General features: G+C 35.5%; 1 protein-coding gene across 3 annotated transcripts in view; it reads right to left on the bottom strand.

Annotated features, from left to right (window-relative positions):
- Positions 1 to 25,131, bottom strand: part of ATP7A (ATPase copper transporting alpha) — a 122,764-nt gene that overhangs the window by 70,147 nt on the left and 27,486 nt on the right. Inside the window, exons 2-3 of one of the 3 annotated variants that reach the window (XM_088795214.1) lie at positions 19,584 to 19,662; positions 7,308 to 7,448 (exon numbers count right to left, since the gene is read on the bottom strand). The exons of 1 other annotated variant lie outside the window; for it this stretch is intronic. In XM_088795214.1, coding sequence (XP_088651340.1) covers positions 7,308 to 7,427 — 120 coding nt within the window. In that variant the 5' untranslated portion in view covers positions 7,428 to 7,448; positions 19,584 to 19,662. The remainder of the gene's footprint in view (positions 1 to 7,307; positions 7,449 to 19,583; positions 19,663 to 25,131) is intronic. One more of the 3 variants, XM_019716367.3, reaches the window with a different exon arrangement.

Raw genomic sequence — 25,131 nt, 5'->3', positions numbered from 1 at the left:
GGATGAATTTAGTTACTGCTAGCATCTAGGTGGTCATTTTTAATAAAGGACAGTCTGTATTAGGAGAATAGACTGTAGCCTTTATCTGAATAAAGGGAAAAAGCACTCAAAAAGTTAGCAGTTTAAGTTTCAAGGACAAAGTAAGTAACTTGCTAATAAGGCATTAACCTTTGGAGCCATTGAGTACTTACATCTAATTAAATTTGTTTTTACATTTCCACTTTCAAAAAGGTCAAACAATCCGAGAGAAAGACCTTCACATTATATGCCCATTTCATTTTCCCTCTCAACAGACCACTGGAGTGATTAAATTAAACTTCAGGTTAATCCCTTTAAAGTCTGCAGTCTTGACATTGGCAGGACAAACAAAGCACATTACACTCCTTTACAAGCGCCACAATTTAAGACAAAATTCCCAAAATGTATTTAAATGCTGAAGCTGCAAAGAGAAATAATCATTCATTCTACTTATTCTAAAATTAGAGACTTTTTGACTCTCCTTGAATTTTGTTAATTAAAGCTCTAATCTGTTCTACTGTAGCATTTTTTCAATAAAGCAAGCCCACTCAATTTAACATCACAATTACATTACTTCATATCAGAGTTTTATTCCAATACTACCAGAGCTCCTTGACTTAGTTAAAACAATGCCCTCTCCAAATTTCTAAATGGACTGCACTTTAGCCTTAATAAATGCAATCTCAGAAACTATGATCTATAAATTTTAAACCTTGACATTCTTTTAAAAGTGACCAATATTTATGTATTAATATGTTGAGCTAAATTCAGACTATAAATTGTTTGGACATGGACAATTTTCTATATGATGCCTAGAAAGAGGTGAATCCCACATTTTGTGGCCTCTAAAACTTAATCATTATGGAGGGCCTTCTTTAAGAAAAATAATACAAGACTTTATATAAACAACAAAATTCTGTACAAAAGTTAGTATTCTGAATGAGTAACAAAATTATAAGTTACAAATTTTTAAAAGCTACTAAATACCATAAAAATCCATAAAATAACATATTTACTACTAATACCTGATACACCTCTATAATATTTTATTTTCCTACATTTTTGGTTATACACTCTGCTGCTTCACTGGACAATGATTTTGTAAAAATATTTTTCAACAGAGAAAAGAAAGGTAATTGTCTTTTCCGTAGGTCAAAAAATTAATGAAAGTTTAGAAAAGTTTCTTTCAATGTCACAACTAGACACTGATAAATTTTTAGAGCTGCTGTCAAATTTGGGGAAACTATTGAATTTCTTTCATATATGAGCTATAAAATTTCAGGGCATTTCAGCAAAGTTTATTTATGCAGGGACTGGTCTTAAATAATACTCTTTGAATTGGTAACACTCATTTACTACTTTTATACTGGGCCCTGTACCTTTATGTTATGATACTGTGTGAGTCGGTGGGTGGTAGGGGTATTGCTGTCCCTACACCAGAATTTTTAGCAAAAAATGTCACTGTACACAGAAGTGACTAAGAACCACATATAGCCAAATATCCTACCAACCCCAAACTAAACAAATCCCCAACTCAATCTCCCCTTGGTCAGATCCTCAAAATGCCCACGGCACATCCAATACCACCCAAACACAAAGGGGAAGTCTAACAGAGGGGGAATCAAAGTGGAAATGGTGAATAAACTTAAAGGATTGCATTCAAAGTATTTTACTTTTGCAAAAACACATAACCATGTGAACACATTGCTAAGACTCCTTCCAGGGTCTCAGAAGAGGTCAATGTAAGTGAGGAGTTCTGAAACTTAAGCTTCATTAATTTCACAATAAATCTGTCTCTGAGCCTACAAGACTTAACACTTAGTAAAATATTTTTAATTAAATGTATTAGGGTAACATTGGTTAACATTATATAAATTACAGGTATACAACTTTGTAAAATGACATCTGTATTCTCTATTGTGTGCTCACTACCCAAAGTCTATCTAGTCTCCTTTGTCACCTTATATTTGACCCCCTTTACCCTCTTCATCATCCCAACCCCACATACAGTAAAATATTTTTTAAAAGAAGAAAGGTCAATAATATACTTTATAGCATATGGGCTTTCCACCAAAGGAAGAGAGGCAGAGATGGGAAAAAAAAAAAGAAAAAGTGTGTTCCCTTTTACTTTTAGCAATCAAATTGTGAATATGCCCTGCAAAGTGTAGCCTTAAATATCTGTCACTGGGATGCGTATAAATCACTGCTGATAACACAAAGGGCTTTCACATTATATTGCTGCTACTTTTCTTTTACAACTTAATCCAATTCAAATGCATTTTTCTGATCTTAAACAGGCCTTATTAAACAGAGGTGAATTCTGGGAAGATGCAGTAGAAATAGCAGCCTTACATATGAGTAGGGTGCAATCGGGGTTTTTTTTGAAAATCTATACAGGAATGTACTTGCAAATGCCAAAGCAGAATCTAGTCCTACACATGGATATGTTGGCAAAAACAAATATTAATCTAAAATAATTTGCCAGTACCTAAGTCACTTGGAGAAAAATTATGTAAACTAGTTTCAAGGTGGTTAAAATAGTTTTACTGAAATTAACACAATTAGTAAGATTCACGTTATATTCTGGCCCCCAGCACCAGCCACATTAGATCAAATGGAGGAGGTTTAATTGGTTTCATTTGAGGATAAATCAAATGCAGGTGTCATACTTATTACTCACTGAAATTAAATGACTCATTTTTAAAGCTTTGAGACTGAAGGCTGTAGTTACTTTTGCCATCCTTTTTTCTAACCAACAAACTGCAAAATATCCATCTAATTCTTAGTTACAAATTAATGAAAAAATTACAAAATGTGTTTATAAATTTGAATATTTTGAGGTTAACACATTTGAGAAAACCTACAGTATAGTAAATACTGTCACTTCTAAGCTTTTCCAACTTAGCTCCCTTCCCAAAACAAATTAAAGACAGCAGCATCCTTGGGGTGGGGAAGAGGCAAATGGGGAGCCTCTAAGACTGGAGTTATGTGAAGGTAGATGGTGAATACAAAAGAAAATCCTACTTTTGGAGCATATGAAAGTGGAAAATTTATACCGTGTTTCGCCGAAAATATGACTGTGGGGACAGAGCCCCAGAAAGTAGTTTACAGGCTCTCGGCCTCACGTGGAGGAGTGCTGGCTCGGGTAGTAGATGGCCGTCAGCTGTGGCTGATTGGCCGTCAGCTGTAGCCAGTTAGCCAATTAGCCGCTAATATAACTGCTGCGGCTACGGAGGAGAGAGAAGGAGAGAGAAGGAGAGAGAGGAGAGAGAAAGAATGGGGGCTAGCAAGAAGATGGCGGCTGGGCTGGCAAGCGTGGATGGTGGTTTGCGGACAGTGTGGATCCAGCCTCCAGTGAGAGTCTAGTGCCGCCAGAGAGAATATAGTGGTATGACTCCCCTACCTATGGCTCCGTGGGTGTTCCTTTTTGGCCTCACCATATCCTGCGTCATGTGGGGAGCGGGACCAGAGACCCCGCAGGCTTCCCCGCACGACAATGACTTTGTGGGGACAGAGCCCCAGAGAGTAGTTTACAGGCTCTCGGCCTCACGTGAAGGGGTACTGGCTCGGGTGGTGAATGGCCGTCGGCTGTGGCCGATTGGCCGTCGACTGTGGCCGGTTAGCCAATTGGCCGCTGGTATAACTGCTGCGGCTACGAGGATTGCCGAAGAGCCGAGCAGAGCCGAAGAGAGCGGAAGAGGAGAGCCGAGAGAGAGGAACAGAGAGGAGAGAGTGGAGAAGAGTTGTCGGTCGGTCGGTTGGCGGAAAAGCGGACGGCAGGTCGGCGTCTGGTGGGCCCAGCCTCCACTGAGACCATAGTGGTATGACTCCCCTACCTATGGCTCCGTGGGTGTTCCTTTTTGGCCTCACCATATCCTGCGTTCTTGTGTGGGTAGTGGGAGCAGAGACCCCGCAGGCCGCCCCACCTGAAAGATGGCGCGGCGAGAAGGCCTCCACACATGACAAATGGCGCGCAGCGAGTAGAGGGTCTCCCGCGACAACTTAGCCGGACCATCAGCTCTAATGCAACTTTTGGAGCAAAAATTAATATAAGACCCAGTCTTATATTATATTATGTTATATAAGACTGGGTCTTACTTATATAACATAATATAATATAAGCCGGGTATAATATAATATAATATAGACCGGGTCTAATAATGTAATAAATATAATATAATATAATATAATATAATATAATATAATATAATATAATATAATATAATACTGGGTCTTATGTTAATTTTTGCTCCATAAGACACATTAGAGCTGATGGTCCGGCTAGGTTTTATTTTCAGGGAAACATGGTATCGACAGGACAGAAAACTTAGCAGAAGGCATATGATACCAGGTATGAGCTTTCCTAGCCACAATCATTAACACAGTCTTAGCTGACCAGACTGTGTAGTATAGACAACAAATCAGAGAAATACTGTTTTCCCACCATACAAATAGTAAAATGGATCCAAAGCTTACATTTCCCTCTCTGACCAAGATGATTATGAAACTCAAGAAATGGAAAGTAATCACCTACAGTTTCACACATGGAAAAGAACTGTCCATATACTGGCACCACACTTCACATGACTCTTAAATTAAGGATATTTTGTAAACTTCATAAAGAACCATTATGTGCCTTTAGCCAACTTTTTGTAATAAAAACAAGGTAAACTGAAGCCAATTTGCTCAAGATCTTATGAGAAGTCTGAATCACAGATAAGAATATTGTAGAGACAAGTATAAATCCTATACTTCACTGAAAAGCCAAAGCCATTTTGAAATCTCTGAAGAACAAATGGGTAAAAATTAATGCTTAGATCAAGAATAATTAAAAGGCAGAGCGCCCATAAATATCTGATGTGAAGATACACAAAATATCCTACTTCCAATTTAGTGATTCATGCACTTAAAAATGAGCTTCTGATATTAGAAAGAATAAAAAATTCATAGGCACAGACAACAGTTTAGTGTTACCAGAGGGTAAGAGGGAAGGAGGGATGGTAGAAGAGGGAAAAGGGGATCAAATATATGGTGATGGAAGGAGAACTGACTCTGGGTGGTGAACACACAATGCAATATATAGATGATGTATTACAGAAATGTACATTTGAAACTTATATAATTTTACTAACCAATGTCACCCCAATATATTTAATAAAAATTAAAAATAAGTAAAATATTTTTTAAAAAGAAAGAATCCATTGGATCCCTAACTTTAAATCTTGTGCTAAATCGGATGCCTAGTTGGCCAAAGCTCTCCTTAGAATATTAACATCTACTGTGGATAGTATGTCTAAAAATTTATCTTTTGCATGTGGATCTGAACTCGTCACAGGAAAATCATTTTAGGATTGATATAAGCTGATCAAATTCCAAAGTTACATTAATTTTGTTTTTATTTTATTTTATTATGATGATTTTTTAAATTAAAGTTTATTGGGGTGACAATTGTTAGTAAAGTTAGATAGGTTTCAGATGTTTCCACCATCACTGTAACAATAGTGTATCAAAGCAAAATTACAGAACACTTCCAATAAATAGAACCACCACCAATATAAAGTTGCTTTAATAATGCTGAAAATTTAAATAATACTATATTACTACACAAATAAGGACACAACTCAATTAAAATGAGGACACAACTCAATTAAAATGACACATCTGGGGATTAACCCATTAAGCCTTGACATTGAAAATAAACATGCTCAAAAGTCAGCAATTCACAGTATAGTATTTAAGAAAAAGCATGCATCTATTACCATTACTACAGTAGGAACCCCCAAACTTTTGGCCAAAAGGCAATACTGTTAATTTCTTTGGCCCCTTATATACAAGTTGAATAGAAATAGGGGAGAACATGTGGGGAACCAAACTGAATGAAGCATAGGAAAGAGTGGTGAAATTAGCTCCACTTCAAACAATGATGAGAATCCTTCAGAGTGACAAGGAAGGGGGTGGGGGGACAGCAAAAAGGCTTGGAAATGGCATGGAAATATACTAGGAAATTCGAATCTACTAGTCAGGGACATTAACAAAGTACAACAGGCAGGAAGACCTAGATCAACTCTTAGAAACATCAGCAAAACACATTATAAAATTCAAATGATGAGAATGTCATGAAAATCAATAGCAAGGATTCTCTTGAGTGATAGGTGCAGGGAGGTTCCTTGTAATAGGCTCTCCACTTTGTGTATCTTTGAAATTTTTCATTAAAAGTACGCACTCTTTGACCAAGTGGGGCTTATCCTGGGAATGAATGAGGAGTACAACATTTGAAAATCAATCAATGTGATTCACACATATTAATAGCCTAAAGAAAAAAAATAATATGACCATATCTAGATACAGAAAAGGGATTTGAAAAATTCAACATCCATTCATAAAAACCCTCAAAAATAAAAACCCTCAGAAAACTAGGAATAAAAAGAAATGTCCTTAACCTCAAAAACCCTACAACTAACACAATACTTAATAGTGAATGACTGAATGTTTTCCAACTACCGTAAGTCATATCTAAGCCCCCTTTCATCTTTAAGCACAGGAAACATTCAAAAAATTTTTTTTTACAGGACATGAGGTGGAATAGTATCATTTTATCTCCTTTGGGGTAGTCTTGTGTTGACTTTGGTACTTTTGGTTCTTGTGTTTAGAAGGTGCTAAAGAAAATGATTTATCTTTTTAAATGTATTTGTAATAGTTATATTAATAATTCATGTTCATTACAGAGAAATTAGAATACACAGATTAACCTTTGTTTTTCACTAAGATTCTAAGACAATTTATAGCAGGAAGGTGTTAAGATGGTCTAACAAAAGTCAACTGTATTTTTGAAATTAAAAATTGAAGGAAAATGTTTAGAAAATTAGTTACAATTTGTATGCACATGCTTAAGACATTATTATTTAACATAATAACTGTTATGCTATAAGAGAATGAAACCTCATAACCGTCTCTCTGAGAACATACTTTTTAGTTCAGTATAAGAGTAATAAAAAGTATATCAGCATTTATATACTTACGAAATATAAATCTGTAAATATACAACCATTATAATGTCAAGATTCCATCTTCAGATGTTTAAATTGGAAAAATAATAGAATTTCTTATTTTTATAAAAAGAGAAGTTAATGGGCCAAAGAAAACTAATTTAGCTTCAGGGTTAGAAGTATGATAGTCTTTATTGCCAAGTGTGTCAGTGTGCCTTCCTCTATCTCAGTTTTAGAAGTAATTTCCTAGAAGAATTCCAGTCAACAGTACTTGACTTCACTAATTTCCAAAGAGTAACTTACTTTAATGTGATGTACACCATTCAGTTTTCCAATCTGCTGCTCAATGGTCCAAACACAGGAACTACACGTCATCCCCTCAACAGAGATGGTGATAGAATTCACACCCATACTTGGATCCATTTTGATTTCTTCTTTACATTCCTATTAGAAACAATGAACTCAATTTCAGCCATGGAAATAATCCTTCCTCAACTTTCCCCCCACCTCTTCAACTGAAAATATACTACTAATAAAATACAGTAAGCATTCTTTTCTCTCACCTCATTTTACTCCCATTTCAGGGCCTTTGCGTTAGCTATTCCCTTGGTTTGGGACTTCCTTCTTACAGGTATCTGCTTAATTAACTTCCTTGTCTCTTTCAAGTCTTCACTCAAATCTCATCTTCTTAAGGAGTCTTACACTGACCACCGCTTAAAATTGCAACCCACATCCCTTCCACATGCACATACTCTGATTCTCCTTACCTCTGCTCTATTTTTTTTCTTTTTTTCATAGAACTTATCACATTCTAATATACTCCATAATTTACTTATGTTTACTGCTTATTATCTGTCTTCTGTGGTGGTTTTAAACTATGTTCACAAATTCTTTGCTATTGTTTCCTTCAATAGATGGGAATTTAACTTGTTTCCCCTTGAGTGTGACCCAGACTCGGTGACTTGCTTCCAACAAACTGAATATGGTGAAAGCAACGAGATGTGACTTCCAAGACTAGGTGATAAAAGGCACTGCAGGAGGGGGAAAACATCATTGTGGTTTCCTCCTAATCCTCTCGCTTCAATCACTAGATCTGGGGGAAGTCACCTGCCATGTCATGAGGACACTCAAGTAACCTTATGGAGTGTGCATGTACTGAGAAACTGAGGCTTGCTGACAACAACAAGCAAAGACCTGAGGCCTCCTGCCAACAGCCAGTTGAGTGAACCGTCTTGGAAGCTGATCCTTCAGACTCAGTTAAGCCTTTAGATGCCTGCAGCCCCAGCCAACATGTTGACTACAACCTCATCAGAGACCTTGAGCCAGAATCACCCAGCTAAACCACTCCCAAATTCATGATCCACAGAAATTGGGATAATAAATGTTTGTTGTTTTAAGCCACTAAATTTGGAGTAATTTGTTATACTGCAATAATTAAAGTATATACTTCCCATTAAAATGAAAATTCCACAAAGGCACGTGTCTTTTTTCACTGATGTTAGTTTGAACTACATGAAATTGCCATTATTGTGTATCAAAATAGTCAAATATTGGCAATTTCATATAGATCAACTTAATATATAAAAGGGAAACAGTGGTTTCCTCTGGTGAGGGGAACTGAATGAGTGGTTAGGGGACCAGAGTGGGAAAAAGAATTTTCACAGTATGAACGTTTTTTAAAAAATTGAGATGTAACTGACATATAACATTGTGTAATTTAAGGTGTACAATATGTTGGTTTGATACATTTTTATTGCAATATGACTGCCATCATCAATAACACCCCTATCACATCACTTAATTCTTTCTTTTTTGTGGTGAGAACAATTAAGATCTAGTCTCTTTTGTACCTTTTGAATTTTGTAACATGAGAATGTATTATCTCTTCAAACAGACACACACACATAGGCACACATGAAAGAACATACTAGAAATACTAGAAAAAATACTAGAAAATAATAATATGAGTGCTTGTAATTAAGGAATTGTAAGATCCTTTGTCTTGTTTGGAATGCATAGAGAGAAAGAGATAAACTCTAGATTTTGTTAAGAATACATGTTAAAAACTTAAGGACAACTGGTAGGAGACTAGAAAATAGAATAGTTTCCAAAACAGTAGAGAGAAAAAGGGAATAAATTAAATTTAAACCAATAGATGGCAAGGAAGATCAATGAAAATCACAAGAAAAGAACAACTAAGACTATACTTCTATAAACCCTTTGGTTTAGAGGCTAGTGTGAAATGATTATGATAAAAGCAGTACCAGAATACGGCTTAAGAGACTATTCAGGAAAAAATAAAGACTTCCCAATGCATATCTGAGTGCCTCTCTTAGAGTACCACAGATTATTCATGTTTAGGTAAATTAAAGGGAGTTAATTAGAATTTTTTAATTCTGTGGGAAAAAATTATATTTGGAAGAATACATTAGCAATGCAAATAACTTGCACTAATCAAAAATTATATTTGGAAGAGTACATTAGCTCAATGCAAAGAACTTGCACTAATCTCGTAAAGATTGCATATTATATAGAAAATACCAAGTTTTGTGTAAGAAGAGGAATACTGAGGCAAAATAAAACTGTCACCCAGAGCAGTGATGATGGCTGATGAAGAAAGAGAAACAGAAGACAACCTATTATTATGAATACACTATTACCTAGAATTGAAGTAGAAATAAAAATACAAGTCTTAGGTCCAGTAATACATATCCAGTATTCATTAGGGGGTTTCTCTGCCCTTGGATAAAGATCCTGTTGTGCGACCATAATCAAAAATTAAGGACAACAAAATCTTTTTTTTTTAATTTTATTTTATTAAATTTATTGGGGTGACAATTGTTAGTAAAATTACATAGATTTCAGGTGTACAATTCTGTATTACATCATCTATAAATCCCATTGTGTGTTCATCACCCAGAGTCAGTTCTCCTTCCATCACCATATATTCGATCCAAGATCTTTTTTAAAGACTCATTTTTCAAAATTAACAATGGTCAACTACAGAGCTCAAAAGTGGTTTTACAAATGCCATGATTTACACTGACTCTATTTTCCTCCAAAAGTCATTTCTCAAAAAATTGGTAACATCAGTTATCTCGTAGGAGAGACAGAGAGTGGGTGAGTGGGTATTGGGGAGAGCTTTTGCCTTTTGAATTATGTGAATATAAGACTAATTCAAAATGAATGAAATTTATAAAAAACTGTGCAAACTGAAACATTTCTTTGCAATTAATTTATTCCAAATGGCATAAAAATTACTGTATCATCTAAGCTATGCTAGGCTCAGAGAAACAAACAGAAACTGCTGCTGAATCACACCCTCTGTTCCTAAAATCAAGGTAATTAGTGGACTCGTTTCACTTCTTCAACTGGTTTCTGTGGAACTCTGAACAATTAATTTCCAAATTTCCACCAATATAATTTCCAAATATCTAAAACAATAGAAGTCCCTTGGGGATAATTTATTTTCAAATGGTCATTTGGTGTCCAGCATATTTTCTTCATTATATATTCTTTTTTAAGACATAATTCACATACTACAAAATTCACCCTTTTAAGGTGTACAAGTCAGTTGGTTTTTCATAATATTAACAAGGATGTACAACCATAACGACTGTAATTGCAGAACATTATTTTCATGTGCTTATTGGCTATTTGTTGATATTTTTTGGAGAAATGTCTATGTAAGTCCTTTGCTCATTTTTGAACAGGGCTTTTGGTTTTTTTTGTTGTTGTTGAGTTATAGGATTTCTTTACATATTCTGAATATTAATCTCTTATTAGATATATGATTTCCAAATATTTTCTCCCATCTATGGATTATCTTTCTATTCTCTTGATAGAGTCCTTTGATGCCCAAGTTCTTAATTTTGATGAAGTCCATTGTATCTATTTTTTGCTTTTGATGCCTTTATTCACTTTTTAATTGAGATACAATTGACATATAACACTGTATTAATTTTAGGTGTACAACACAATGATCTGATATATGTATATATTGCAAGATGATTACCACAAGTCTAGTTAACATCCATAACCATGCACAGTTACAATTTTTTTTTCTTGTGATGAGAACTAAGATCTACTCTCACAGCAACTTTCAAATGTACAATACAGTCTTGTTATCTATAGTCACCATGCTGTACATTACATCCCCAGGACTTATTTATCTTATAACTAGAAGTTTATACCTTTGATCACCTTCATCCATTTTGCCCACCCCAACCCCACTGCCTCTGGCAACTCACAAATCTGTTCTCTGTGTCCATGAGTTAAATTTTGTTCGATTCCACATATAGGTGAACTCATATAGTATTTGTCTTTCTCTGACTTATCTCACTCAGAATAATGCCCTCAAGGTCCATTCATGATGTTGCAAGTAGCAGAATTTCCTTTTTTTTAATGGACATTCATCCATCCTTGGACTCTTAGGCTATTTCCATGTCTTGGCTATTGTAAATAATGCTGCAAAGAATATGGGGGCTCCGATGTCTTAGAGTATTGATTTCATTTCCTTTGAATACATACCCAGGAGTGGAATTGCTGAATTATATGGTAGTTCCAGTTTTAATATTTTTGAGGAACCTCCATACTGTTTTCCATATCTATTCATTGTTAAAGTGTAAAAATCTTAGAAAAGCTGAAAGAAAAAATCATCCCTAGGCCCACCGTTCTCAGTCTTAATTTCAACTGGCAATAATTATGGAATAATTGTAATTTATAGTGTGACATGATCTAAAATAGATTCATAATTATTAATCTATTTGTGTTATTTACTTTAAAGTTATAGCTAAAGCTATTCCAAATGCAACAGTTAACAATTCAGTTATGTCCACTGATTCTTTTTATGAAATTACTGTTAAACTATTAACTATTTTTATATAAAGGCTTAAAATATCGATTCAATACCATGTTACCCCAAAGATACGACCTAGCTGGACAATCAGCTCTAATGCATCTTTTGGAGCAAAAAATTAATATAAGACCCGGTATTTTATATTATATTACATTATATTATATTATACTATACTATACTATATTATATTATATATTATATAAGATCCGGTCTTATATTATAGTAAAATAAGACCAGGTCTTATATTATTAATTTTTGCTCCAAAAGACGCATTAGAGCTGATTATCTGGCCAGGTCTTATTTTTGGGGAAACACGGTATATAAGAATAAATTTTGTCAAATTTTGTTTTTAATAACTTCAAGCAGCCTTTTTATTCAATAAGGTAAAAAAAAAAAATCATGATCTCTGATGAACCGCACTGCCAAAGATTTTCACATTCTAGTAGTATATGACTTAAAATCTGTAAGTAAAAATAAGCTGTCACTGCCCTGAGAAACTCTATCTTCCTTCCTCTAACCAAGAGCATCAGTTACCAGTAGGACAAAATCTGAATCTTTGAATGAATAACTGGAATAAGGTAAGAATCATAGAACTGAATTAGTTTAGAGGAGCTAGAACTAGTTACTCTAGCTCAAAAGAAATTCTCCATACTGGCTAAATTTTCCACTGCATGAGATTTGACAATTTAGAGATTATCATATTAATGCATATCTTCCCTTTTTTCAAATTTTTATTATGACAAATTTCAACCACACATAAAAGCTGAAATAGTACAATGAACATCTATCTGTATATATTCAGCTTGAATTCAACAATTATTAACATTTTGCTATATTTGCTCTATTTTTCTAAACTATTTGAGTAAGTTTTAGAAATGTTAATACTTCAGCATGCATTTCCAAACAATAAGGACTCTTGCATAACCACAATACTACTATCACAGCTAAGAAAATTAATGATTGTACATCATCTAATACACATTCTCTATTTAAATTATCCCAAATGCCTCAAGAATATCTTTTACAGCTTTTATTTTTCCAAAATCAAGATCTAGACAAGGTTCACACATACCATTTGGCTGTGTCTCTTTTGTCTCATTTAATCTAGAACAGCACCTCCCCATATCCCTTTTCCCCAATGAAGTGACTTTTTGAATAATCCAGGTCAGTTGTCTTAACAGACACTGTACCCTCTTTCTAAAATACAAATTCCTCTTTGACAGTTTAAGGGGCTGATATTTGGAATTATGCCTCCTAATACCTATGTAAGATTCAGATGGGACAGGAAAGGCAGGTAATTGTGAGCAAAAGATACTTGGGCTGAAGGGAACTCAGGGACCCAGGTGAAGAGTCCAAGGTGGGGTACTTCAGGAAGCATGAAGCATTAGGGGCTAGGGAAAGGGTCACTAAGAAGCTGTAATGGGTATGAAAAAAGAAGTAGAATGATGTCTAAACAAACAAATCCTATAAAAAATTTGCCTACAGTTAGTCCTGTGCCTAAGAAAGGAGACTCTTCCTCTTTCTTCCTCCAGGACAGAACACTCAGTACTACATAGCTCAGATACATTATGGGTCAAATGGGGCTTTTGATGGCTGATCTAGGTACATTACCAAAACTGACTCAATTGCTTTATGGGAAAATGTCAAGTTCAAACAGCAGAATTGGTAACAAACTTTTGGAATACAATACACTCAGCAGATGAAGGCTAGTTTATCTGGTTAGTTAAGAATGTAAAATTGTAATACAGTTTTATTATACGGTATGCCCCAGACCAAAGTACTGGAGAATTTCTCAGGCTTACTGAGGAACTGAGAGAGACTAGTAAAGCAGAAAGCCATTTTTAAAGTAATTGGATAATTCAACCTGGAAATATGTATTGGGAAGGAAATAATTTCTGAGCACATATTAAAATTACATTAATACAGCCACATTTCCCACTACATCCTAATTAAGCATGTCAAATCATCTATGAATAATATGTATTTCCTTCTGCCTTCATAATTCATCTGTGCTTTTTTTCTTCCAAACTCTACCTAAATTGGGCTTTACATGCAAACCCTCAGAGAAATTCCATCTCCCTTATATTATTCTATTATATATATATGTGTATACACATACACGTCTCGAATTGATTTTGTAATATATGTTATGTCCATCTTTTGAATTTTAAATGTCTCAAAGATAGGTAGTGAGGAACATTTTTTTAACCTCCCATTGCATTTAGCAAAATGACTCAGAAAACCAAGTAAGCATAAACAATTTGACTCAGTATAGGAAAAAACGTAGGCTTCTGGGAGATGACAATGTCAAAGGAACAAATCTAGCGTGCAGCTATTAATAATGAGGAGACTCCGAGAACAAGAGCATCCAGCAACACTGAGGGAAATAATTTCTAGTTATTAAAGTATTTTGAGTCACTCCCTAAACACAGATGGCAATCACCATCGGTAGTAGTATTTCCTAAGAAGAAGAATAGTATTATGGCTAGAAGAGAAGAAAGATGGAAGATTATGGAAGAAAGATGATGATCTCTGGTTTGAAAACAGAAACTGCAGAAGTTGAGTACAAACATGACATGTATGAAGGCTGACTGCTCAAATCCACTTCATAAAGTTGATCACAGAAGTTCAAACATTATTTTAAAATCTCCCCAAAATAAATAGTTCTCATAATTTAGGAAAGATTTCTGGATTCTTAATAAATTATACAGTAAAATTTAATTTTTGTTACAATTTTACCTGGATAATTTTTATCACTATGATGATCAAGAAAATGCAAATGAAAACCACAATGAACATCATAAGGTAGACAAAAATTTCAAAATCTGACAATACCAGGTGTTGGTGAGGATGTGGAGCAACAGGATCTCTCCTATTCAGTTAGTGAGAGTATAAATTGGTACAATCATTAAGCAACCTGCTTGACAATATCTGATAGAGTTGAAGACATGCATACACTAGAACTCAACATTTTCACTCCTAAGCATATTTATTACTCTAGGAAAGGTCTCACACATGTGTATAAGGAAACATGAACAAGAATGCTCATTACAACAGTGTTCCTAATAGTTAAAACTTTGGAAATCAGAACACAGAAGAAAATAGGTGGTAGTATATATACAGTGGAGCACGATACAGTAGTTAAAATGAACTAAAATAGTGGTTCTCACTGGGAGAAAGGGAGATTTCATCACCAAAGGGGACATATGACAATCCTTGGGGACATTTCTGCTTATGACAACTGGGGAGGAGGCGGAACTGCTACTGGCCTCTAATGTATAAGTCAGGGATAACTACCGCTAAACATCCTATAATGGACAAGAAAGCTCCTCACAAAAAATAATTATTGGCCCTAAAGATCAATAGAACAAAGGTTTAGAAACTCCGAACTAGAGCTACAAGTAGCAACATGGATATATTTCATAAACATAGTTGAGAAAATAAAAGTTTCAGAAGGATACAAACATCTAAAAAAAATACCATAATTTTCTGTATACATACATATATAGTAGTGTTAGTCAAAATATAAAAACATGCATGGGAATGGTAAACCCCAAATTCAGGAGTTTGGGGAAGGTGGGATGCAACTGGAGCATAAAAGGGAACTTCAACTATATATGTAATGTTTACCTTCTTAAGCTGGGTAGTGGATACACATGTATGTTATAGGGTGCCCTATACTCTTTATTGGCCTAAATTATTTCATTGTAAAAATTTTAAAAGGAAAATAAATGAATGAACTTGAAGGACATTATGCTAAGTGAAATAGTCCAGACACAAAAAGATAAAAACTGCATGATCTCACTTTATGCAGAATCTAAAAATGTCGAACTCTTACAAAAAGAAGCTAGAATGGTGGTTACCAGGGGTTGGGTGGTGGGGAAATGGGGAGATGTTGGTGAAAGGTACCAAGTTTCAGTTATGCAGGATGAACAAACTTTGGAGATCTAACGTACAGCATGCTTGAAGACAATCAATAATACTGTATTACATACTTGAAATTTGCTAAGAGAGCTCTTAATAGTTCTCAAACAACAAAAAAAGAAAAGGTAACTGTGAGGTGCTTGATATGTTAATTAGCTTAACTGTGGTAATCATTTCACAATGCATACGTATATCAAAATGTCACGTTGTATGCCTTAAGTATACACGATTTGTCAATTGTACCTCAGTAAAGAAGGAAGAAAAAGATTTTTAGAAACCAGGGGAAAATGATGAAAAAATACAGGAAATGTGCTGAAATTAAGAGAAAAGTTACCAAAACTGAAATAATTCAGTAAGTGAAACCAAGGATAAATTCCAACATATAAGCAGTCAAAACTACCCAGTTAATTTTACCAGGGCTATTAAAAAACAACAACAACCCTGTTTATTAAGCAAATTGATGATTTCAAGCTATGCAAACAACACTGAACTAGTATCTATATAGTATTTTCAAATCAATTTAATTTTTCCTAACTGTTGCTTTTATTTAAAACCACTACCACTTCTAAATTGAAAACAAAATGGGAAAGCATTAGCTTCTCTATTATTCTATATGATGCATCTCTTTCATTTAAATTGTATTTTAAAATGAAAATTGATCTTACTCTAGTACCAGTTTTCAAAATACTGAGTATGTAATCTCTTTCATCAGACAACTGTCATTATATAAACAGAAGACTAAGATTCCAGATGAAATAGCTGGAGTAGACAGTGTATGTTTTAAAACATAATTGTTCTTTTCATTTGATCATTCCTAAAAGATTAGGAGCCAACACTTAAGACATATTAGTAAGGTCAAAAAGAACATAACGTTAAAATTAAGAAAAGGTAATGTGTTTTGCTGGCCATTTTTGTGACTTTTGGGCTAATTACCACCTTTCTAAAAAAGAGTTGTCCTTGTGATAACAATACAGCTATTTTAGATTCCTATAGCATTGCATTGTTGACAAAATTTCCATATACATGAATTTCATGACAATCCTGAAACATAAATAGGATAGTAGCCTCCTCTTAAAATTAAGGAAGCTAACACTCAGACTTACCCACGCTCACACAGCCAATTCAGGCTAGAGTCCTGAGCTAACAATAGCATCAAAGGGATTAACTTAATAAGGCAATGTTTGCAAAAGACATCAAATAAAACCAGCAAAAGGTGGGTGTAGGGTAGGGAAAATGTTTGAAAATTATTGGTACCCTGCAATAAACACAGGTAAGGGTCAAGTTCCCCAGAAACTGAGAAATAGTCCTCAAGTTACTAGGTGCCTTTCCACCAGAAGCTGAGCACCTGCTGCCACATCAATAATAGACTAGAGAAAAAAACATGATTTTTAGTATGGATGAAACTTTTTTGCCTCAAACAAGGCGGTTCTTATCTCTCAAAATTAGAGGGAAGTAGGATTCGACTATTTGTCATTAAAACATGTCAGCTACTTTTCATATTACAGGTTAAATATGGTTTTGGTACAGTTGTCTATCTTAGATTCTAAGAAGACTATCTGGTAGTTGGAACGTGTTTTTTTCCCCCATCAAAACCTGATTCAAGCTTGTCAGATACTCGTACAATCTGTAGGTAAATCATGGACTGCTTGTAATCCTATAGCTTTCTTCATAAAGAAAAATGCATCTTACAATTTTAGTTCTAAGACAAAATAATGCCCCAAACCACTGATGAAAAGAAACATTAAATACCCATGAAAACTAAAAACAACTATCAGTATTTAACCATTACAGAGTAAGCTCAAAACGCACTTCTTTTATATTTACTGTAACTGATTAAGAACAAGTAAACTATAAAACAAATGACAAAAGTTTGGTGAGGCTAAAAATAACAACTCAGGGGGCAGACAGGTGGCTCAGTTGGTTAGAGCGTGAGCTCTGGGCAATGGGGCTGCTGGTTCGATTCCCACATGGGCCAGCGAGCTGCGCCCTCCGCAACTATTATGAAGTCAATGAGCTGCTGCTCAGCTCCCGGGTGGCCAGATGGCTGAGTTGGTTGGAACACGGGCTCTCAACCACAAGGTTGGTGGTTGGACTCCCACAAGGGATGGTGGGCTCCATCCCCCACAACTAAGATTGAACATGGCACCTTGAACTGAGCTACCGCTGAGCTCCCGGATGGCTCAGTTGGTTGGAGCGCATCATCTCAACCAAAAGGTTGCCAGTTCGACTCCCACAAGGGATGGTGGGCTGCACCCGCTACAACTAACAATGGCAATTGGACCTGGAGCTGAGCTGTGCCCTCCACAAATAAGATTGAAAGGACAACAACTTGACTTGGGAAAAAAAGTCCCAGAAGTACACACTGTTCCCCAATAAAGTCCTGTTCCCTTTCCCAAATAAAATCTTTTAAAAATAAAAAATGAAAATAACTCAGTTTGACTAAACTTTTCAAGTATGTCATTAATTTTATTTTTAAAATTACTCAAAGGATATTAATGCTAATTATTCTATCACACATTAAAATGTCTTTAAAAGTGTCAATTATTAAAGTCTTGTACTGATGTCAGAATAGACAGATACTTACAACAGAACAGAAAGTGCCAGAAACAGACATGGATATGTATATATAAGAATTTAGTATGTAATATGGGCAGCATTTCCAATCCAGGGGGAAATCAGTAAGTGGTGTTGGCATAATGTGCTAACTACTCGAGGTGAACACTTTTAGATCCCATCTTCACCAAAATTAATTCCAACTGAGTTAAAGACTGAAATGTAAAAAGAAAATAGAAAATTCTACAAAGACATAAAAGTGAATATTACCAACAGCAACAACAAAACTTGGGGTGGGGAAGGCCCTTCTAAACATAGGCCAAAAGCAGAAACCATAAAGGAAAATATTTTAAAATTTAATTATATAAAAATTTAAAATTTCATGCGGCAAAATACAATATGTAAAAACATATACTCATGGAGTTTCTTTTGGGAATGATGAAATGTTCTGGAATTAGTTGCAATGGTTGCACAAAAACCACTAGATTATATGTTTCAATAGGGTGAATCTTACGATATGTAAATTATATCTCAAAAACCCATACAGTAATATATCAGAGGTACCGAAAAATGTATGCATACGACTTCTATTCATCTTTTGTTATTGGTATATATTGAGTATTACAATTTTTTAAATCATGTTTTATTTATTTTAAGTGTGTTTTTCCAAGACCCATCAGCTCCAAGTCAAGTACTAGTTGTTTCAATCTAGTTGTGGAGGGCGCAGCTCATACTGGCCCATGTAGGGCTCGAACCCGCAACCTTATTGTAAGTAAGAGCACCACGTTCTAACCAACTGAGCTAACCAGCTGCCCCGAGTATTACAATTTTTATACAGTTTTGTTTCCTTTCTTAAAATGTGTATACATTTTTTGGTACCCTCTGTATATGTCAGGCAGTTGACAAAATAAGAAATTCAAAATACCAGTAAAAACATGAAAATTCACATGTAAAATTATAAATTAAAACAACTAAGATAAAACACTTTCCCCCTACTACATTAATAAAATGTGTCTATTACCATGTAGCTTAAAACAGAACAAAATAAGAAATAACCTAAATGTCTACAGTAGGGTATTAGTTAAATAAACTTTAGTATGTTCACACTATTACAGATAGTTGTATTTTCGGCTACCCAGCATCCAAACACACATCCAAGGTTAAGGAAACCCCCTCCTGTGAGTGTGTTGGTACTCGGCAGTAGGACCCTGAAACCAAAGTGGGATTGGGGAATATTCCCTTACCCTTCATCCTTGAAGCTGAGATGCTGTCATTCTAGACCTGACTGGGTAGATGCTTCTGCCCAGACCAGAGTTTTGAATCCTGAGGGAGGGACACAAATACACAAGGATAGTTACAGAGAATTCACAGCAGTTGCAGCAGCAGAGTTAAAATGCCAAAAGTGGTGGTGGCAAAAGTCCTGAGAAAGCCAGTGCCATTGGAGAGGTCCTCACCAGACTGTTCCTATGGTGTGACCTTGACCTGTTTTAGCTACACTGGGTTCCTGCCTATTTTCCAAGCCTGGCTGACCATCTTCCCTGTTGACTCTACAAGCAATCTTACTAGCCTACCAATAAAATCCTTGTCTGGTTAAATGAGTCAGAACTGCTTTATATTGTTTGCAAGCAAGAACTCGGCCTAATACATGGATAACAAATACCATGTGGCCATTAAAAACAATGATGCAGACCTTCATTTACAGACAGGAAAAATGTTCGGCATGCATTAAGAAAAAGCAAATTTTCACTCTTGAAAAAGTTCTCTTAAAAAAAAAAAAAAAAAAGTTCTCTTAACCAACCTCCAATGGATTAACTGACGGTTTTTCCAATTCTATCACTACACTATTCAGATGCCCACAGCAGCCTTATAGGTACTCCTTGTCCTACCAAGAGTATGTTGGCATATTTGGTTCAGCTGTGTTTGCTCCCAAGCCTGTTTATGCCCACTAAACTTCCTATAATCACGTGATTTAATTAAATATTATGTAAACTGATGAATGTTGAGTATAAAAGACACTTATTCTTTCTATGAAAACAAAGGTGAGTGTTTTACAAACAATAAAGGTGAATGGTAAACTGCTGAAATAGCTGTACATGAAACAACTTTAAGAGACTGGGGGGAAAGCATTAAAATCTAAAAGAATTCTGTTCTCTACTTACATGAAACCAAACTGAAAACTGGTATTGTGGATGGGCGGCCAGGTGGCTCAGTTGGTTAGAGCACGAGCTCTGAACTGGGCTGCTGGTTCCATTCCCACATGGGCCAGTGAGCTACGCCCTCCACAACTAGACTGAAGACAACGAGCTGCTGGTGAGCTTCTGGAGGGGCGGCCAGATGGCTCAGTTGTTAGAGCGTGAGCTCTCAACAACAAGGTCGCCGGTTCAATTCTCAAATGGGATGGTGGGCTGTGCCCCCTGCAACTAAAGATTGAAAACAGCGACTGGACTTGGAGCTGAGCTGCACCTTCCACAACTAGGCTGAAGGACAACGACTTGACTTGCAGCAGATGGGTCCTGGAAAAACACACTGTTTCCCAATATTCCCCAATAAAAAACAAAACAAAACAAGAACTGGAAATGTGGAATGAAGCAATATGAATGTGATTTATTCAAGAAAGAAGTCCAGAGGACCCAAATGCAAAGCAAAATGCAAAGCAAGAGCTCTGGCCCTACATATAAATATTATAAAATGAATAAAAATATGTTCTAGGTTTTTAAAAAAATGAATAAGCTATATATGCATAGTTTTTATGCTTCCTTACTTCAATTAGTCAACCACTAGATGGTTAGGAAGGTTTCTACCATGTTTCCATCTTCTGTGAGGGAAGACTCTGGAATATACCATACAGGAAAGAGGGAAAAAAAATCTGATTCCATTTCGTTTTAAAAGGGCCCAAGTAATTTACATTTTCAGCCTTCATTAAAACCTGTCATCAGATCTTGACTCATCACCAAAAAAATTAGAGATGATAAATGCTGGCAAGGATGTGGAGGAAAAGGAATCCTTGTGCACTGCTTGTGGGAATGTAAACTGGTACAGCCACTATGGGAACAGTTTGGAGGGTTCCCAAAAAGTTAAAAATAAAACTACCATATGATCTAGCAATTCCACTGTTGGGTATACGTATATACAAAGAAAATGAAATAACTATGTCAAAGAGGTATCTGCACCACCATGTTCACTGCAGCATTAGTTACAATAGTCAAGACATGGAACAATCTAAGTGCCCATCAAAAGATAAATGGATGAAGAAAATGTAATACACACACTCACACACACACACACGAGGTCTGACAATTAAGTTCACAAACTTGTTACAACGATGTTGCTAACCTTTTTTGATACCAGAGGGATTATTTGTTATGAATTTGTACCAACTGGACAATTAACCAAGTTTACTATCTGGAAGTACTGAAAATCTGCATGAAAAAGTTAGACAGCCTGAACTTTTCACCAATAATTCATGGCTCTTGCATCACGACAATGCACCAGCTCACAGGGCACTGTCTGTGAGCGAGTTTTTAGCCAGTAAACAAATAACTGTATTGGAACACCCTCCCTACTCACCTGACTGGCCCCCAATGACATTCTTTACCCGAAGATAAAGGAAATATTGAAAGAAGACATTCTGATGACATTCAGGACATCAAGGGTAATATGATGCCAGCTCTGATGGCCATTCCAAAAAAAGAGTTCCAAAATTGCTTTGAAGGGTGAACTAGGTGTTGGCATCGGTGCATAACTTCCCAAGAGGAGTACTTTGAAGGTGACCATAGTGATATTCAGCAATGAGCTATGTAGCACTTTTTTTAGGATGAGTTCTCATACATATATACATATATATATACACATATATATGTATATATGTGTATATATATACATATATATGCACATACACACACACATATATATATATAATAGCCAACCTAACATATATATTAATCATATACATACACACACACAATGGAATACTATTCAGCCATGAAAAGAAAGGAAATCCTGCCATTTGCAACAACACTGGATGAACCTTGAGGATACTATGCTAACTGAAATAAATTAGACAGAGAAAGACAAACATTGTATGTGGAGTCTTAGAAAAAAAAACCTCATAGAAAAAGAGATCAGGGTTGTGGTTACCAGAGGCAGGAGGTTGGGGGGTGGAGGAATTGGATGAAGATGGTCAAAAAGTACAAACTTCCAGTTATAAGACAAAGAAGTACTGGAGATGTATAATACATGACGACTTAATTAACACTGATCTATAGTATATTTGGAAGTTACTAAGATAGTATATCCTTAAAGTTCTTATCACAGGGAAAAAAACTTGGTATATATATGAGGTGATGGATGTTAACTAAACTTGTGGTTATCATTTCACAATATATGTAAGTCAAGTCACTATACTGTATACCTTAAACTTACACAGTGCTGTGTGTCAATTATATCTCATAAAACTGAAAGGAAGGCAGCCGGTTAGCTCAGTTGGTTAGAGTTTGATGCTTATAACACCAAGGTTGCCAGTTCGATCACCACATGAGCCAGTGTGAGCTGCGCCCTCCACAACTAGACTGAAACAACTACTTGACTTGGAGCTAATGGGTCCTGGAAAAACACACTTAATATAAATAAACGTTAAAAAAAAAAAAACTGAAAGAAAAAATCCCTGTAATTCCAGTCAATTTTACTACATCTGTAAATTTATTTTAAATCACACCTTTTGATGCTTGTTTTTTCATTTAAAGTCAGAATGAAATCTTTATCTGTACTTTTGAAAAAATATAATTGGTAGCCTTAGAAATATAACAATACAGAATCTTAATACAGGTCTTAATAAAGGTCAGGAAATAAAATCTCTCACATGAAGGCAATGTTGTATCATAATCACTGGAGAGAGAAGAATCTGCCCAGATTTTGAAGTTTCACTGAAGATAACAAATCCTAGTGACTCAAACTTATCATTTCAGTGTTGACCTACTGAAATAATTTGGCAAATAACACTTCTGCTACCATTTAGCTCTGTGATTTTATTTTGTAATTCTGGTCAATTTAGTGCATATGCCTACCGGGACTCTGGCCTATAAACACAAAATACATAAGGAGTTCTCATGGCAAGTTGATGTTATACAGTAGTGAGCTAAATCAGTTCTCTAAAATACAGGTTAAATAAGATTTAAAAAGTAAAGAATAATTAGCCCAGTAACAGGAATGACATAATTGTCCACAAAGCTAAGTTACTCTCACTGGAGCACTTGAGCGGTGGCCTGTTCAGGGTACAGGCAGATAACAGGTGAGAGAGCAATCTAGGAAAGAAAAACTTGGCTTATCAGCCCCATACATGCTGAAGTCTACCATCTGGGACTTCTTTATATGCACCAGGAAAAGATGAGCAACTTATACATTATGGTACTTTATTCCAAGCATAAGCAAGAAAAGAAGGAAAAAAAAGATTACACACTTTCTTCTAAGGTGCACATTTTTTTCTTGCTGAAGGCTTATACTCTTATGCTTACAAATCTTTTTAACATACAAATTAGTTGTTAAATGCTAAGATGCTTAAATCTTTAAGTGAGTTAGAGATACAAATTGGGAAATACAAATTAGATGTAAACTAAAACAATGAAATCTTGTTTTTTGTTTATCATGTTGGTAAAAATTTAAGACTAATGTATCTATTCAATACATCAAAGGTGCAGACAAATATTTCACCATGCTATCAATGACTGTAAGTCATTATGACCTTTTCTGGAGGGCAATTTTGTGATTCCTATCAAGACATGACATGTACATAACTCTTGACCAAGCAATTTTACTTAAAAGAATCTAACCTACAAAAATATTTACAAAGATGCACAAGGCTATAGGCTAAACATACTTAAAATAGTTAAAACTTGGAGACTCTCTAAAGATCTATCAATAAGGAAATAAATTCTGATGCATTCATACTATAGAAGACTACACAGCAGTTAAAGAGAATGAGCTAAATCTGTATAGACTGACATAGAAGCATATCGATGAATAGAAAAAGGTCTAGAAAGATACAAACTATTAAAAGTTATTACCCATTGAGGGGGTGACTTTGTCCTTTTACTTTATATACTTCTGTACCATTATAATTTCATTAAATTAAGCATGTATTACTTCAGTATTTAGGAAAAAAATAATAAAGAAAAAGCTGAAATTGGCCAAACATATTTTCTTTGCTTGAATTAGATACATTAATTCCTTTTTTTTGGGGGGGGGGTATTGGGGAACAGTGTGTTTCTCCAGGGCCCATCAGCTCCAAGTAGTTGTCCTTCAATCTAGTTGTGGAGGGTGTAGCTCAGCTCTAAGTCCAGTCGCCGTTTTCAATCTTTAGTTGCAGGGGGCACAGCCCACCATCCAATGTGGGAATTGAACCGGCAACTTTGTTGTTGAGAGCTCACATTCTAGCCAACTGGGCCATCTGGCCACCCCTCCAGAAGCTCAGCAGCTTGTTGTCTTCAATCTACTAGTTGTAGAGGGCGCAGCTCACTGGCCCATGTGGGAATGGAACCAGTAACCCTGTTGTTCAGAGCTTGCGCTCTAACCAACTGAGCAATCTGGCTGCCCCTAGATACATTAATTTTTTTCAAGACATTTAGACATTTGCAGATTGCTTTTTACCAAACACAAGGGGAAGCAGTCACAGACAGTTCCTATATTTAAAGACAAGCAAAGGTTAAGGGTGACAGTCATTACAACCTGCCTAAAAAATGGTAAAACTGATAAATTACTTTTCTGACCATTCTTTCTACTCAAAAGGCTAAAAGACCT

The sequence above is a fragment of the Rhinolophus sinicus genome, chromosome 18, assembly GCF_057876585.1.
Source record: "Rhinolophus sinicus isolate RSI-liver-muscle chromosome 18, RSI-T2T, whole genome shotgun sequence".
In the NCBI taxonomy this organism is placed as follows: domain Eukaryota; kingdom Metazoa; phylum Chordata; class Mammalia; order Chiroptera; family Rhinolophidae; genus Rhinolophus; species Rhinolophus sinicus.
This window is presented reverse-complemented; position numbering and strand designations above follow the sequence as displayed.